This window comes from Kryptolebias marmoratus, linkage group LG2, assembly GCF_001649575.2.
Source record: "Kryptolebias marmoratus isolate JLee-2015 linkage group LG2, ASM164957v2, whole genome shotgun sequence".
Classification (NCBI taxonomy): domain Eukaryota; kingdom Metazoa; phylum Chordata; class Actinopteri; order Cyprinodontiformes; family Rivulidae; genus Kryptolebias; species Kryptolebias marmoratus.
The window spans coordinates 21903218-21917887 of NC_051431.1; the positions used below are offsets into that span (position 1 = coordinate 21903218).

The 14670-nt window shown below is 42.2% G+C and overlaps 2 protein-coding genes across 3 annotated transcripts; both read left to right on the plus strand.

Annotated features, from left to right (window-relative positions):
• Window positions 1–1603: 1603 nt before the first annotated feature.
• Window positions 1604–6740, plus strand: LOC112450636 (zona pellucida sperm-binding protein 4). 2 transcript variants are annotated; one of them, XM_025006773.2, is made up of 10 exons: window positions 1604–1823; window positions 1906–2027; window positions 2116–2218; window positions 2642–2859; window positions 2941–3029; window positions 3113–3246; window positions 3844–4033; window positions 4140–4275; window positions 4370–4433; window positions 6632–6740. In XM_025006773.2, the coding sequence occupies exons 1-10, from the start codon at window positions 1640–1642 to the stop codon at window positions 6700–6702; spliced, it is 1311 nt and encodes a 436-aa protein (XP_024862541.2). In that variant the 5' UTR covers window positions 1604–1639; the 3' UTR covers window positions 6703–6740. The 2 variants fall into 2 exon arrangements, with proteins under 2 accessions (XP_024862541.2, XP_024862540.2); XM_025006772.2 differs by lacking the exon at window positions 6632–6740 and adding an exon at window positions 6131–6483.
• dhx40 (DEAH (Asp-Glu-Ala-His) box polypeptide 40) lies at window positions 6711–14468 on the plus strand. Its single transcript, XM_017420081.3, has 17 exons — window positions 6711–7032; window positions 7177–7322; window positions 7404–7523; window positions 8460–8696; window positions 8803–8869; window positions 8954–9085; window positions 9185–9284; window positions 11264–11350; window positions 11440–11622; window positions 11700–11780; window positions 11864–12021; window positions 12310–12424; window positions 12505–12613; window positions 12705–12799; window positions 12893–12962; window positions 13043–13271; window positions 14262–14468. The coding sequence occupies exons 1-17, from the start codon at window positions 6861–6863 to the stop codon at window positions 14381–14383; spliced, it is 2223 nt and encodes a 740-aa protein (XP_017275570.1). The 5' UTR covers window positions 6711–6860; the 3' UTR covers window positions 14384–14468.
• The last annotated feature ends 202 nt before the right edge of the window (window positions 14469–14670 follow it).

Below are 14670 nucleotides of genomic sequence, written 5' to 3' on the forward strand. Positions count from 1 at the left end.
TTTTTTGTGTTGCCTAATGCTAATAAGCTGTAGCAGCCATCATGAATTGGGTTGGAAGTTAATCAGTTGTAGATGGTCATCTAGTTATTACTTTCTGAGAGTTTCATCAAAATCAGTCCAGTGGTTCATGAGATACTTTGTTAACAGACAGACAGGCAGGGTTTACTCAAATGGTTAATGTTTTAAGTTTTAAGCAAGAACATCGTGAAAAGCTTAGTTTTTAGAGTATGCATTGAAGTTGGTGCTCAGCTCCTACCATGACAAACTTTAAACTCAGTAAAAGTAAAAGTGGCTGAACTGTAGACCTTTATGTGTTTCCAGAGATCAGTTGGCTGCGACGGCCATCTTGACATGGGTTGACTCCAAAAGTTAATCAGTTGTAGATGTACATCCAGGATACTGCAAAATCACATGACATTGTGCATAATGTTGTTTTTAGGGGTTGACTTCTCAGCATAAGACGCTTAATCTCAGTTTAAAACTCTTGAAAGGCGGCGGGTGATATGCATTCCTCCAAGGAATGCTAGGCCTTTAACTGAGATGACTTTTGTAAAGAGCTGCAGCTTCACAGTGAAACGGAAATTAATTTAATTGATTTGAAAAACGAACTACAGAGTTACAAAGCACTCTTGAAGTGTTCTTAACATCATTTGGTTTGTTGTGCACATTCATTGTGGAGACAAAATTCAAACTTTTTATGTATTTATATCAAAGTTCATGAAAGAAAATATCTGCAGTAAACATCAGTCTACAGAAAATGGCTGATGTGACCACAGGACATACACGTTGAGAAGTCAAGGCACCACAGTTCTTCTGATGTTTATTGGCGGTTGCCAAACCCATTTGCAAAATATGCATGTGCATTACTGCCACCAGCTGGACAGGAGTGTGACTCAAGAGATCAGGCAGAAAAAAAAAACCCAAACCTCTAGATTTGACTAATTAAACTAACTTATTTTTAAAATGGAATAATTTTACTGTATTAGTCAGCTAATTTACCCCTTTAGAAGACCCGATAATGTGAAGTCACAATGTTTTGCCTTTCTTAATGACTAAAAAAGAATATCCCTGCGGATATTGGACTTTTTTAGCTGTTTCTGGTTGGTTACAGTGTGTGCATTTTCCTCTTAGATGATTGCCTGTTTTGTATAAAGTGTGGCTGAGACCTGAGTGGAGTGATTACATTTTCTTGTTCTCGGGGCGGCAGTGGCTCAGGAGGTGTGAGGGTGGGGGTTCATCTTGTAAACAGAGGGTTGCCAGATCAAACCCCCACATCAGCAGTTGTGTCCTTAGGCAAGACACTTTGCCTACTGGTAGTGGTTGGGGGTGCGGTGTCAGATTGACCGCTAGGGGTACAATGTAGTTTATATCTATCAGTGTGTGGATGAATGGGTGAATGACTGACTGTAGAGGAAAGTGCTTAGGAGTCCTTGGACTAGATAAAGCACTATACAAGTGCAGACCATTGATCATTTGTTTTCCTCTCTGCCCCAACATGTTTTCGGATGTCGTATAGATGCACCAATAGTTACTTTCACTGAAGTTGCTTTTTTTCCCCCTCCTGAAGCCAATTAAAGCAAATGAGAACCACCTGCTCTGCCTGTCACAAAGCCTCAGCAACTAAAAAAAAAAAAACCCAATGGAGACCAATAGTACAGACTTTCTTTTGGTCGCGTTCGTATGTCTGTCACTGCTTTTTCTAAAGTGTGATCCAACACATCCTGCAGGTAACAACAACATGCTGGTTTGCCAAGATGACTCTATGTCCGTTCACATCCCAAAAGAACTCTTCTACGGCCTTCCGTCCACCATCTACGTCCGAGGTAAGTCAGGACGACGTGAAGACGAACAGCGCAGAGCTTCGAAGCGTGCGTGGCTCTCTGTTCACTCCACTGTGTCGCCCAGGTGATGGCAGTGGATATTACCAAGCCGCTGCCATCGCGGAGCGGTGCCGCTACTCCCTCCAGGAAATGCACGCCTTCATTGTTCTGACGGTCGCCTATGATGGGTGTTTTGTGAGAAGAGAAGTGAGCTCCCACTTCCCTTATTTCTAAATGTCGTCTAGTCATCGCACAGAGTTTTGCTTTGACGTTTCTCCAAAAATGTATTCAGTAGAAGTTCTCCGCGAGCCTCACAGTAGTCATCGTGGCCCCCGCAGACGAGGGCCCGCTGAGAGTTGTCCAGTCCCTGCGTCTAATCTGTGAAAGAAGAATAAAGGGTAAGAGCTGTGAACTGCATGTCACAAAATACATTATCAGAAATTCATTTTACCCTTAGTGCCCACAGTAAAAGGGGAAAGGCGGGCTGTAATGTTTTTGTCTGTTGGCAAAAAATCCAATGAACCACGGGGTGAGTTTTAATGAAATTTGCAGAATGTAGGCCTAATCATTGGATGTACAGCTACAATTGATTAACTTCTGGAGTCAGCCTTATTCAAGATGGCTGCCACAGCCAGCTGATCTTAGAAAACACACAAAAAGCTATAACTCAGTCAAGTTTACAGATGTTGAGCTAAAGATTTTTGTGGTAGCAGCTAAGAGACATCCACAACACGTACTCTGAGCGTGGATTTGTGCATAATGCTATTTTCAACGTTTGAACAAAATGACTAGAATGCTGTCATTTTGCTGCTTTTTTGCAGAGCCAAGCGTGTTTATTTTCCCAGGAGACTCGAAGCAGTTTTTCTGCAACAAGAACGGATTCAACATCACCATCCCCAGGAACGCTACGGTCCCTCCTCTGAACCTGGATGCAGTCTGGGTCGCGTCTGACCAAAAGCGCCGCTGCTTCCCCCAAACAAGATCCAAAGACGCTGTCGCTTTCAGCTTCCCGTTCACAGAGTGTGGCACTCAGTTCATGGTAAATGTAGACGAATGATCAACCAACCAGCTTTCAGACAACTCTGTGGTATTCTGGTGGTTTTGAATGAAGTGGGTCCAGATTGCAGATGGGAACATCACCTACTGGATCAACATCAGCGGTAAACCACATTCCCCGGGAGGTGTCATTTTTCGTCAAACTCCATTCCAGTAAGATGAACTAAACGAGTCAGTCGGGTTACATTTTGAACTTGGATACAATTTTCTCTCAAGGTTGTTTCTTGTTCCATTAGGCTGACCGTGCGGTGCAGCTTTGCACTAAATCAAATAACTCGTCTGGGCATCACTGTTCAACAAAACGAATCTGATTACCTGTCAGTACTGAAGAACAAAGGGACACTGAGGACTGAAATGAGGTTTGCCAAAGGTCGAGACTTCTCTTTATGTATCTGGACAGATTTTTATTGATCACTGTCGACAGTGGGGCAATAATGTTTTTGTCTGAGTTGCTGCTGGCAAAATATCTATTGAACCACTGGACAGAAAGAAATCATTGGGTGTAAGTCTACAAATAATTTGCTTTTGGAGTCAACCAATTCAAGATAGTTGCTGCAGCCAACTGACTTTGGCAAACATAAAAATGGTTCTAACGCAGCCAATTTCACAGATATTTAGCTAAAATTTGACATGCTGGTAGCTGAACACCATCCCCAATCCATCCTCTGAGCGCCACACATCGAGCATCGTCTTTGCTTAAAACTTGGCCATTAAACTTTAATTTATTAAACTCTCAAAGTAATCACTGAATACCCATCTTCAGCCCATTAACATGTAGGGTCCACTCAGTTCAAGATGACCACCACAGCTAATCGATGTTAGCCAACATGAATATGGCGCTAACTCGGCCAGTTTTACAGATATCGAGCTAAAATTTGGTGTGGTAGCTGCTGAGAGCCAACCTCCTCAACACGTTTTTTTTTTGTGTGTGTAAACTAAATTAACATGTAGCTTTTCACCCTAACAGATTCCTCCTACAGCTCATTTTATTCGTCCAGCAGCCGTCCAGCAGGGCTTGAGCTTGGCCAGCCGGTGTTTGTGGAGGTGTTTGTTGTCAAACACCAGAACAAGGACTTGACGTTGCTGCTCGAGGACTGCTGGGCCACACCGACCGAGGACCCGCATGACCCGCAGAGGTGGAACCTAATTGTTAAAGGGTGAAACACTTGGAATAAACAGCATTTGTCATTATTGGGAATTACTTTGAGATAAGACTTAAATTTTTTCTTTTAATTAACTGGAGTTGTTGTTCATCTAATCGAGGTGTCCCTCCACTGGTGACAGCCAGAGAACCGTTTTGCTGCCGGTCTCCAGTAAAGAGAAATCAAACCCCTCCCATCACAAATGGTTCGTTGTTAAGCTCTTCTCTTTTGTGAAGTCACCAGCATCTAAAAACCAGGCAAGTAAAACAAACAGGCCAAAATGAATGGGTCAAGTAGTGTCCTCAGTGTGTTTTTCTGCAGTTTTTCCACACTTCACCTGCTCTGCTCCAGGTGTATTTCCACTGTAACATAGAGATCTGTAAGGGACCAGACTGCTTCCAACACTGCAGGAATGGTGAGTAGAGGTTCAGCAGGTTTTCTCCTTTTAAATCTATTCTCATCTGAGTTTTTAGGTGAAGGATTATCTGCCACTGAAAAGCGAAACGTGGGTGATGACATTTTTGACAGGTGGTGGTATGCACCTAAAAGACGAGGGATGAAAGTCAGCCGGAGCAAGACAGAGTACCTGTGTGTGAATGAGAGAGAGGCTACAAGGAGGTCAGAGGTCACAAAGGTGTAGGACTTCAAGTACTTAGGGTTGACTGTCCAGGAAAATGGGGAGTGTGGTAAAGAGGTGAAGAAGAGAGTCCAGGCAGGATGGAATAAAGTTTCAGGAGAGATTTGTGAGAAAAGTGTGTCGGCAAAGGTCAAAGGAAAGGTTTACAAGACAGTGGTGAGACCAGCTGTGTTGTTTGGTTTGGAGACAAAAAGACAGGAGACAGAGCTGGAAGTGGCAGAGCTGAAGATGCTGAAGTTTTTTTTCCTTGGGAGGGACAAGGATGGACAGGATTAGGAATGAGGTCATCAGAGGTCCAGCACAGGTTGAAGGTGTGGGAGATAAAGTTAGAGAGGACAGACTGAGATGGTTTGGACATGTGCAGGACATGTACTCCTTACGTTGCTGGAGTATCCGAGAAACTCAGAAGGATTTTCTCCAAACACAACATCCCAGTACATTTCAAACCCAACAAGACTCTCAGACAGAGGCTGATCCACCCTAAGGACAAAACACCCAAACCAAAACTGAGCAGAGTTGTGTATGCAGTTCAGTGCAGCGAAGAATGTTCAGACCTTTATATTGGAGAGACCAAACAACCTCTCCACAGAAGCATGGCTCAACACAGGAGAGCCACCTCTTCGGGACAGGACTCAGCTGTCCACCTACACCTCAAGGATAAGGGACACTCCTTTGAGGACCAAAATGTTCATATTTTGGACCGAGAAGACAGATGGTTCGAGAGGGGGGTAAAAGAAGCCATCTATGTCAAAAAGGAGAAACCAACATTAAACAGAGGAGGAGGTCTCAGATTTCAGCTTTCAAAAACATATAATGGAGCTTTAGGCCTGATCCCCAGTCAGTTTCACTCCAATCAACACCTGCACTCATGTGACAAGAGTGGCCCCTCAGTGAGTCAGACAAACAAGGATTCTAACGAGCCTCCTTTGTTAGGAGAGTGAGAACAATTTGCAAGCAATCCAGCTTGCATCACATCTCAGCTTTAAAAGCTCAACTCCACACTCTCTATTTCTGAATTGAGAAAGCTCCTCGGATGAGAAGCGAAACGTATTCAGCTACAGAATAGAAGTCCAGTTGTTTTTGTTTTTTAACTTTTTTTGAATTTACCATGGCCTGGATGACTGAGAATCTACACCAGCAATTTGATGTTGTAGTAGCATAATTCATCCCTAACCTATACTTCCAGTGCTAATGGATTATGCAAGATCTTGCAATACTGTGTCATTGTGATTGCATTATTTTCAAGATAAGATGATCTTAGTTTAAAATTCTTGCATGAAAGGTGGTGGTGATATGCATTCCTTCAAGTAATGGGAAGTCTTTAATTGTTTTTTTTTTTGTTTTTTTTAGCTGTATCAGTGGTCTCATAATGTATTGAATCTTGTACAGATTTCAGACTTTGCCTCAAGGCAAATGATGTTGATGTTTAGCTACACAAACAAAACTATTACCCTTAGTCTCTGTTTACCTTTCAGAGAAGCGTAAACTAAGAATCTCATCTGGAACATGGCGAAGGATTTCATCCAGAACTGTCTCAAGTGGACCTCTTCTGTATCAGCTGTGAATATTTAGACCGCTAGTTTCAGTCATTTTGTGACGATGGGAACAGCTCAGCAAGAGATACTGGCTGTTTAAAATTAAATGTTTAGCATTTAATGTGATTAATATCATATCAACAGTGATGGCCTTAATGCACGGGCATGCTTTTTCCCCTGTCTGTCTTTTTGGAAGTTTGCTGTCCATGAGGCTGGCTCAAACTCTCAGATATCAGTGTGTAAATAAACAAATTTAAAAAACAAAGCAAGTGTTATTTGAATTTGAATAGTAAAACTAGAGCTGAAAGATAACTGACAAAAGTGATAATTTGAAGAGATTTCACTTTGGTTTTAAAAAACTACATTTAAAAAAAAAAAAAAAAAACTCGTTTTAATTTGATGTAGCGGTTACCCCCATTATCAGTGCTTTTATTTTGGCAGGTATTTTGTGTCACGTGACCAGAAGCGGACCAATAGTAGCGGAGAATGGGTCAGCGTGCGGAAGTCTCTGAGGCTCTGTCGTTTTAAAAACGACTGGAGTGCATTTTGTAAAGTTCAGCAGCTTCTGTGACTGTTAGTAAAAGGTAACCTGTATTTTGTGCGGTTTTGGTCCGTAATTTCGTGGCGTTATATCCGCTTCTCGCTCTGCTGTGTTGTAAAGTTGTCGGTTATGTTCAAGAAAACGAGCTGGAAACCAAACGACAGCGAGTCGAAACACCTCCCCATCTATCGACACAAAACCAAACTAGTTCAGGCTGTCGAAGACAGCACTTTCCTCCTGGTCACCGGGGAAACGGGAAGCGGGAAAACCACACAACTTCCACAGTACCTACATGAAGCAGGTAAGCCGTCGCTTTCCTCCCAGTTATCCGAAAATGAAGAAAAGTATGTTGGACGCAAACACCTGATTCAGTATGTGTCTGTCTAAGAAACACAACGTCCCTTGTGTTTATGTGACTCTCATTGTTGTGTGTTTGTCTTGACAGGCTTTTGTAAAAATGGTAAAGTTGGGATCACCCAGCCCAGGCGGGTGGCTGCCATCACGGTGGCCCAGAGGGTGGCTCAGGAGATGAAGTGCACCCTGGGAAGGGAGGTGGGGTACCAAGTACGCTTTGACGACTGCACATCACAGGTGAGGAGCACGCCACCCCTTCAGAAAATAATAAAACTATTTAATGTAGGTTTGTGCTGACTCCTGGATTGTCTGAGCCAGGACACGGCGGTGAAGTACATGACAGACGGCTGTTTGCTCCGGGAGGTTCTGGCAGACCCTGCGCTTTCTCAGTACAGCGTTGTAATACTGGATGAAGTTCACGAGCGCAGCCTCAATACGGTAAGCTGAGCGTTGCTGTGTCTGGTTGTCGCAGCAACTTGAGTTGGACTGTTTTGTTCTTTCAGCCGCTCCCTTCAGGACAGTGGTGTCCACTCCTGGTCCTGGAGGACCACTCCATCCTGCAGGTTTTAGATGTTTCCTTACTCTTCAGCAGGTCTTTTGAGTTCTGAAGAAGCCTGTTAATCACTCAGTTATTCAAATCAGGAGTTAAAGCAGAGAAATGACAAAAACATGTAAGACGGTGGCCCACCAGGACTGGACACCACTGCTTTAAGGGGTCATGACACAGCAGCTCACCCTGTCCCAGCATCCTCCTCTGTTACGGCAGCCCCTGCACGTCCTCCATCACAGCATCCAGGAAGTATAGTTTTCCTCTTTACCTCCACATCCGTTGTTCGTTAAGGTGGTCTGTGAATGTTTTAGTAATCGGGTGTTCTTTTCACGAACCAGTTCTGAAAAACGGTATGTGTTATTTAATATTTTTGTTTTAAAGGGTAGGTTATCAAACATAAAAAAAAGATTATCCTGAACTATTAGTGAACGGACTTGCATCTTTTTTCTGGGATTTGGCTCAGCTCACCAACATGAGCTGGCTCTTTCAGCTCCTGATTGGCTCCTTAAAGAGCCGTCCGAAGCATCACCTCCATTAAATAGTTCAGTCTTAAAGGGTTCACTCCAGGAGGTTTCCAGATATATTTATAGGCAGTTGTGAAATGGAAACATTCACACACGTGGATTCTGTCTTGCTTCTTCTTACTGATGATGATTCCTCTTCTCATACCTCCACCTGTTCCCTACTCTCACTACGGATCACGCTGTCATCTGCAGACACCGTTGCCACGTTCTGTTTGTCTGCATGTTAAACCAGAAACCCGCTCTTTGTCCCTGCCCTTCGATGCACTTGTTACATCAGGGTTTTTTTTTCTCTTATTACAGGACATTCTTCTTGGCTTGTTGAAGAACATCTTCTCCAACCCCTCCAAGGCCACTAGGGGGCGAGCTTTCCCCCTCAAAGTGGTGGTGATGTCTGCCACCATGGAAACTGACAAACTCTCAGCTTTTCTCAGCAGCTGTCCCGTCTTCGCCATCCCTGGGAGGGTGTTCCCGGTCACGTGCACGTTTGGCTCGGCTGTCGGACCGAAGGACGCGGAGAGCACGTTCTACGTCAAGGAGGTACTGTTTTATTCTCGCAGTTTCTACAGATGACATGATTTTTGAACTCACGGCTTTCCTTTTATTTGTCTTATGGTCTGAGGATTTTATCCGTTTTGTGTTGCAGGTGGTTAAAGTGGCTCTGGATGTGCATACCGGTGAAAAGGCTGGAGATATTCTGGTATTTTTGACAGGCGAGTGTGATGGCTGAAATAATTAGTCATCAAGATAACGGTACGTGCTGGAATTTAACCTTTTAGTCTTTTCTTGTTTAACAGGCCAGTCAGAGATTGAGCGTGCCTGCGACTTGATGTTTGAAAAAGCTGAGTGCATCGACTATCGCTATGATGTGCGAGACCGAACAGTGGAGGGCCTCCTTATTTTACCCCTTTATGGATCCATGCCCACTGGTGAAGGCCTACAACAACTCTGATTTTTTTTATTTATTTATTTATTTACTTTTCATTATTATTGATTCTCAAACCTTCATTTGTTTGGTCTCCTCTCAGATCAACAGAGACAGATCTTTCAGCCCCCACCTCCAGGGATAAGAAAGTGTGTCGTAGCCACAAACATAGCAGCAACGTCTTTAACCATCAACGGCATCAAGTGAGTGAGACCTAAGGTGCTGCTGGTGTACCATGAATTTCTGACTGTTTTTCACATGTTGACACAATTCCCTGAGGCCTTTTATGAAATGTGTGAGAAGTTGTTTGGTTAAAAAGGAAAAAAAGAACAGAATTACAGCAACAAAGCCCTCTCGTTTGGCCTGACTCAAGTGTTGCTTTCTGTGCTGCTGATTTTAAGGAGCACAGGGGGCTCCCAATCTCCTCTCCTCCCCTAAACCCTTCCAGCAGTAGTTCAGACCTTTCGCAGCGGGATCGTGGAGAAAGGTTATGAGCAATTAATGTTATCTGGAGCTGGCAACTCCATTATTTTCAAGGTCAAAATTGTTCAAATGTGTGGACCAGTTCTAATTTGTTAAATGAAATGCAAAAATGAGTCGACAACAATGAGGATATTTGCAGAGCAGTTTGTGGAGGACATTTGTGGAATAGTATGGAGGCAAATTTGGTAAAATAAATAAATATAAAATAGTTAAAGGCATTATAAGGATAATACAAGGTGTTCAGTTGATCTCTGAGTGGCACGCTGTAGGCTGATGGTTGTTCTGTCAACTGAAGATGAATAATTATGAGTTAAATAAAGGTGGGAATTCATCAGCATACATGATTCTGGCATAAATATAATCCTTACAGACAGGCAACAGGCTGCACCATAAGTGCTAAAGCTAGCTGCTGCTGCTATTTGCATTTACAGATAACTATAGAATTCTGTGGAAATGACTGTATGTAAATTATGTGAAATTGTTTGCATGAACTGCTAAAAAATTTATATTGAAAGTTTTTTTTTTTTTTTTAAAGGACCAATCCACTTGGTCTTGGCCACACTCAGACTAGCTATTAGCTCATCAGTCTGGTCAGAGGGAAAATGTTTCTCCTAACTTTGGTCATCCAAAGAGCTACCTGCAATAAAACCTTTCTGAACAACCTTTCACAGGAGAGCCTTCGGTGTCCAGCCTGAAAGTTCACAACAGCGCAGTGAACTGAGCTCAACAAGCTTTAAGAGAACCACATTTTTAGTCCCTAATCCTTGCTTTCCCTCGTGCTTCTTTTACTTTTCCACGTTTGAGACCGACTCCTGTTGTGAGTTATGCGTACAGCTGGCCCAGGTTGTTAAAACACCACACTGCACACACAGTTTCAGAGTAACAAAGCCACCATCTGGGTGGTTAATACACCATTTGCGCTCAAACTGTCATTTTTCTATCACCAAAAATTGGTTCCATAAATTTAGGGTCCCACTGTGGGCCTATATCTTTGTTTTGCTGAAGGTTTTAGAGGCTAAGATGAATAACTTCTATTTATGGGTTCATTTTAAGCTATGATAATTATTTGTGCACTTGGTTTATTCTGACAGCAAAGTTGAATAAGATGTACCAGTTTTTCCACTTTGATTGTTGAAGCTTAGATCCTAATTTGACAAATTATTTCCTACAGATACAAATAAAGTAATCTAACCTCCTTTAATGTTGGATTCACTGACAAATAGAAACTCAGAATAGTTCATTTGTTAGACTTTCTAGTCTGCATTTAATAAACTTTGAAGAAGAACTAATAAAGCAGTGCTAGGATATTTCTTTTCTGAATTTAAGGGAAATATTTAACTTGTACATTTTAGTTGACAGCAAAACAAAAATTAAAACATGGACTTTATACATTAAAGGTACAGGGAATGCTCCGTGGTTTTAGTTTAAAGTCGGGAGATTAAGTAGAGAAATCAGGATGTCTTCTAACAAATGGTGAAAATTATATACATTTTTTCTAATTTTTTGATTTCATCAAATCTGAATCCTTTACTCAATGAGACTTTTAAGCCTAGAAGGCCCAAAAATGTGACTAGGTGGTGTTTTGTTTTGTTTTTTGAGTGTCCTGAGTTTCAAAATCTATGTATGTTATCAAGCACAGAAGGCCGGAAGTTTAAAAAAAAAAACATTTTTAACATGATTATTTGTTCTCCTCTTGTAGGTACATCGTGGACAGCGGCTTCGTGAAGCAGCTCAGCCACAACTCGAGGGTGGGCATGGACGTGCTGGAGGTGGTGCCGATTTCAAAGTGAGTCTTGGAAACGGTCACACTCTGAGAAACGCCTGGCAGCAGAGGCTGTAACCGGATTCGTGACGATTTTTCTCCCTGTCCAACAGGAGCGAGGCCCAGCAGAGAGCGGGCCGAGCTGGAAGAACCTCTGCCGGGAAGTGCTTCCGAATTTACACCGAGGAATTCTGGGAGAAGTGCATGCCTGAGTACACGGTTCCCGAGATTCAGAGGACGAGTCTGACGGCGGTGGTTCTCACGCTCAAGTGTCTCAGCGTTCACGATGTGATCAGGTTGGTTTTTCTGGGATTTTTGTTTCTTGTTGATTCAAAGTGAATAAATAATTACAAGCAGTTGATGTTCATTGAAGGTTTCCTTATCTGGACCGCCCGGAGGAGAGGTTTATTCTGGAAGCACTGAAACAGCTCTACCAGTTCGATGCCATTGACAGGTGAGCGCTGGTTGTCTGAGCAGAGCTGCGGCAGAAGATGAAATAAGTGGACGGGACCTGAGCTCTTTCTCTGTCCGACGCAGGAGGGGTGGAGTGACTAAGCTCGGGGAGCTGATGGTGGAGTTCCCGCTGCACCCGGGTCTCACCAGGGCTTTGCTCAGAGCTGCTTCACTCGGCTGCCAGGACCTGCTGCTTCCTGTGGCGGCCATGCTGTCCGTGGAGAACATCTTCATCAGGCCAGGTCAGCACGTGAAGCGTTTTTGATACCATCAAAACGTCATTGAGAGAACAAAGTATTCTTTTATATATATATATATATATATATATATATATATATATATATATATATATATATATATATATATATATATATATATATATATATATAAATTGTTTGTAAAAGCGATTGTCTTCATGTTGGTTTATCAACGTATTCTTGTCTTACTTTAGAAAATCATGTTTGAAGAATGGTGAAAAATGGGCAAAATAAAACAGCTCTTCATTCACAAACATTTGTCGTTTCCTGCAGGTCACCCTGACAAACAGAAAGAGGCAGATAAGAAGCACAGAGCCCTGGCCGCAAAGACGGGCGGTATGAACGACTTCGCCACACTGCTCAGCGTGTTTCAGTTGTGCAAATCCAGGTGAGGAAGGTTAAAAATATATATATTTTAAATTTAAGAGTAAATTCATTCCTTGTGTTAAAACCTTGTGCGCCCTGCAGTGACAGACCGTCAGCTTGGTGTAAGGACAACTGGATCCACTGGAGGGCGCTGAAGTCAGCCTTCAGCGTGGAGACGCAGCTGAGAGAAATCCTTGTTCGCCTCCAGCAGGTACAGCATGCTGCCTATTAACACCCTTATATTACAGCTGTGATGCTCAGGCGCTGTTAAGTGTTTATTTTTTTGCACGCTTGCCTTCCAGAGGAAAGATTTCCCCGTTGAAACGTTTGTCGGAAACAAAAGCGAGCTCCTCAGACGATGCCTGTGCACAGGATATTTCACAAACGTTGCCAGGAGGTAGAAGTTGATGCTATTCAGAGTCCTTTAGTGTTCTCAAATTTGCAATATTACTGAGAGATTTTACTTTTCTTTTGTTTTCTTCATGCCCAGATCTGTTGGTAAAGTGTTTTGCACAATGGATGGCCACGGATCGATGGTTCACATTCATCCAGCATCATCTGTAAGCTCACGGGCTTAAAAAACCAACACGTTTTCTGTAAACAAACTTCCTCTGAGCGCGTTGTGTTGTGCGGTTTTCAGCTGTTTGACCAGGAGGCGGATCTGAACTGGATCGTCTTCCACGATGTGCTGGTCACCTCGCGGGTCTACGTCAGGACGGTGTGTCCGATAAGATACGAGTGGGTGAAGGATTTGCTGCCTAAACTCCACGAAGTGGACGTCTACGAGCTGAGCAGCGTCGCCAGAGAAGAAGTTACTGATGAGGAGGTGACGAAATGGGAGACCAGAGAAGCTGCTAAAAGACAACAAGGTGTTTAAACAAAATCAGATATTTAGTTAGAAAGAAATGTCTCCATCTGCTGCCTATATTTAATGATCACAAAACAGGTTTTGCACCTAGATTATAATACCTTTTCATAGTAAATGATAAAAAGTTTATAATGAAATGGTGATTGTTCAGTTACTCTACACAAAGTATATGAAGGTATTTATTTATTTAGTTATACTATGTGCTAAAATATCATAAAACAGTGTTATATTGCTTAAATATTTGTAGTTTACTTTAAAACCAGACATTTATAATTCAATTTGCTTTTATGGTAAATGGCAGCAGTTCAAATTAGAATACAATTAAAACAGTACTTCCATTTTTACTGAAAATTAAAGGTCTCCCGTTCCTTGAAGGAATGCATATCACCCACCACCTTTTGTGTCAAAGTTTGAGATTAAGATTATGTTGAGAAATTGAGTTGTAGCCATTTTGGTCCAACTGACATTAACATTCTGCAATATTTTAATATTTTTGGCCACTACCTCATCAGATTTTATCAGTAAAACTGACTGAGTTGTAGCCATTTTTGTTTTTTTTTTGGCTCAGTTGGCTGTGCCAGCTATCGTGAATCAGGTTGACTTCAGATTATTCAGTTGTAGATCTACGTCCAGTGATTATTTCCTGAAAGTTTCATTGAAATCTGTCCAGTGGTTCGTTAGATATTTTGTTTATAGGCAGGCACAGACAAAAACAACATAATTTACCTTTCCTTTCGGCGGTGGGTGATAGTAAACAAAATGCATTCCTTTAAACTCATTTAAATTGTTATTGTCATTAACTGAACTGGAAACTTAAATGAAGATGTCTGATAAACAGTAACGTGTCAACATTTATTCAGATTAGGTGTTTTATTATAAAGATATTGGTTTTAAAATCTGCCAGGGTACCTTTTTTTTTTTGTTTACATGCTAACAACAGTAATCAGAGTTGGCTGTGCTTGTAAACCTGACCTTAAAAATCTCTCCTCAGAGGTTTCTGCTGAAGACGTGAGGAAGAAGCTGGAGAGGCGAAACGATGAAACCACACTGAGCGACGCTCGAGCTCGCTACCTGCAGCGAAAGCAACAGAGACAGCAAAGCAAAGCATTCTGACAGAGCGGGCCGTGTGAACTGCACACAGAAATAAAACTGGGGTTTTTTTGTACGTTTTTTTTAATAAAAATATCATTCATGATGACATTGCCCCTGTCCTTTTTTATTATTTTTTTAAGTGCCTCTCTGTAGCAGCAGGTCTTTTTTTTTTGAGTCTTCAGCAGTGAGTTGACAGGAAGTAGATCCTCCAGACTGAAGGTTTTAGTTTAGTGGATTCTTAGTTTTATTGATATAATATTTCACATCGTGCCCTTGCTTTGTACAGTCGGTGCGGGATTAAGGTCACG

What these genes read in the sequence shown, in the direction of transcription:
- LOC112450636 (XM_025006772.2), top strand. Translation starts at nt 1,640, where the DNA reads ATGGAGACCAATAGTACAGACTTTCTTTTGGTCGCGTTCGTATGTCTG. An exon ending in GGTGTTTTGTGAGAAGAGAA is followed by an intron (nt 2,028 to 2,115) that starts GTGAGCTCCCAC and finishes TGTATTCAGTAG; the next exon opens with AAGTTCTCCGCGAGCCTCAC. An exon ending in CTGTGAAAGAAGAATAAAGG is followed by an intron (nt 2,219 to 2,641) that starts GTAAGAGCTGTG and finishes GCTTTTTTGCAG; the next exon opens with AGCCAAGCGTGTTTATTTTC.
- dhx40 (XM_017420081.3), top strand. Translation starts at nt 6,861, where the DNA reads ATGTTCAAGAAAACGAGCTGGAAACCAAACGACAGCGAGTCGAAACAC. An exon ending in ACGAGCGCAGCCTCAATACG is followed by an intron (nt 7,524 to 8,459) that starts GTAAGCTGAGCG and finishes CTCTTATTACAG; the next exon opens with GACATTCTTCTTGGCTTGTT. An exon ending in CAGTTCGATGCCATTGACAG is followed by an intron (nt 11,781 to 11,863) that starts GTGAGCGCTGGT and finishes TGTCCGACGCAG; the next exon opens with GAGGGGTGGAGTGACTAAGC.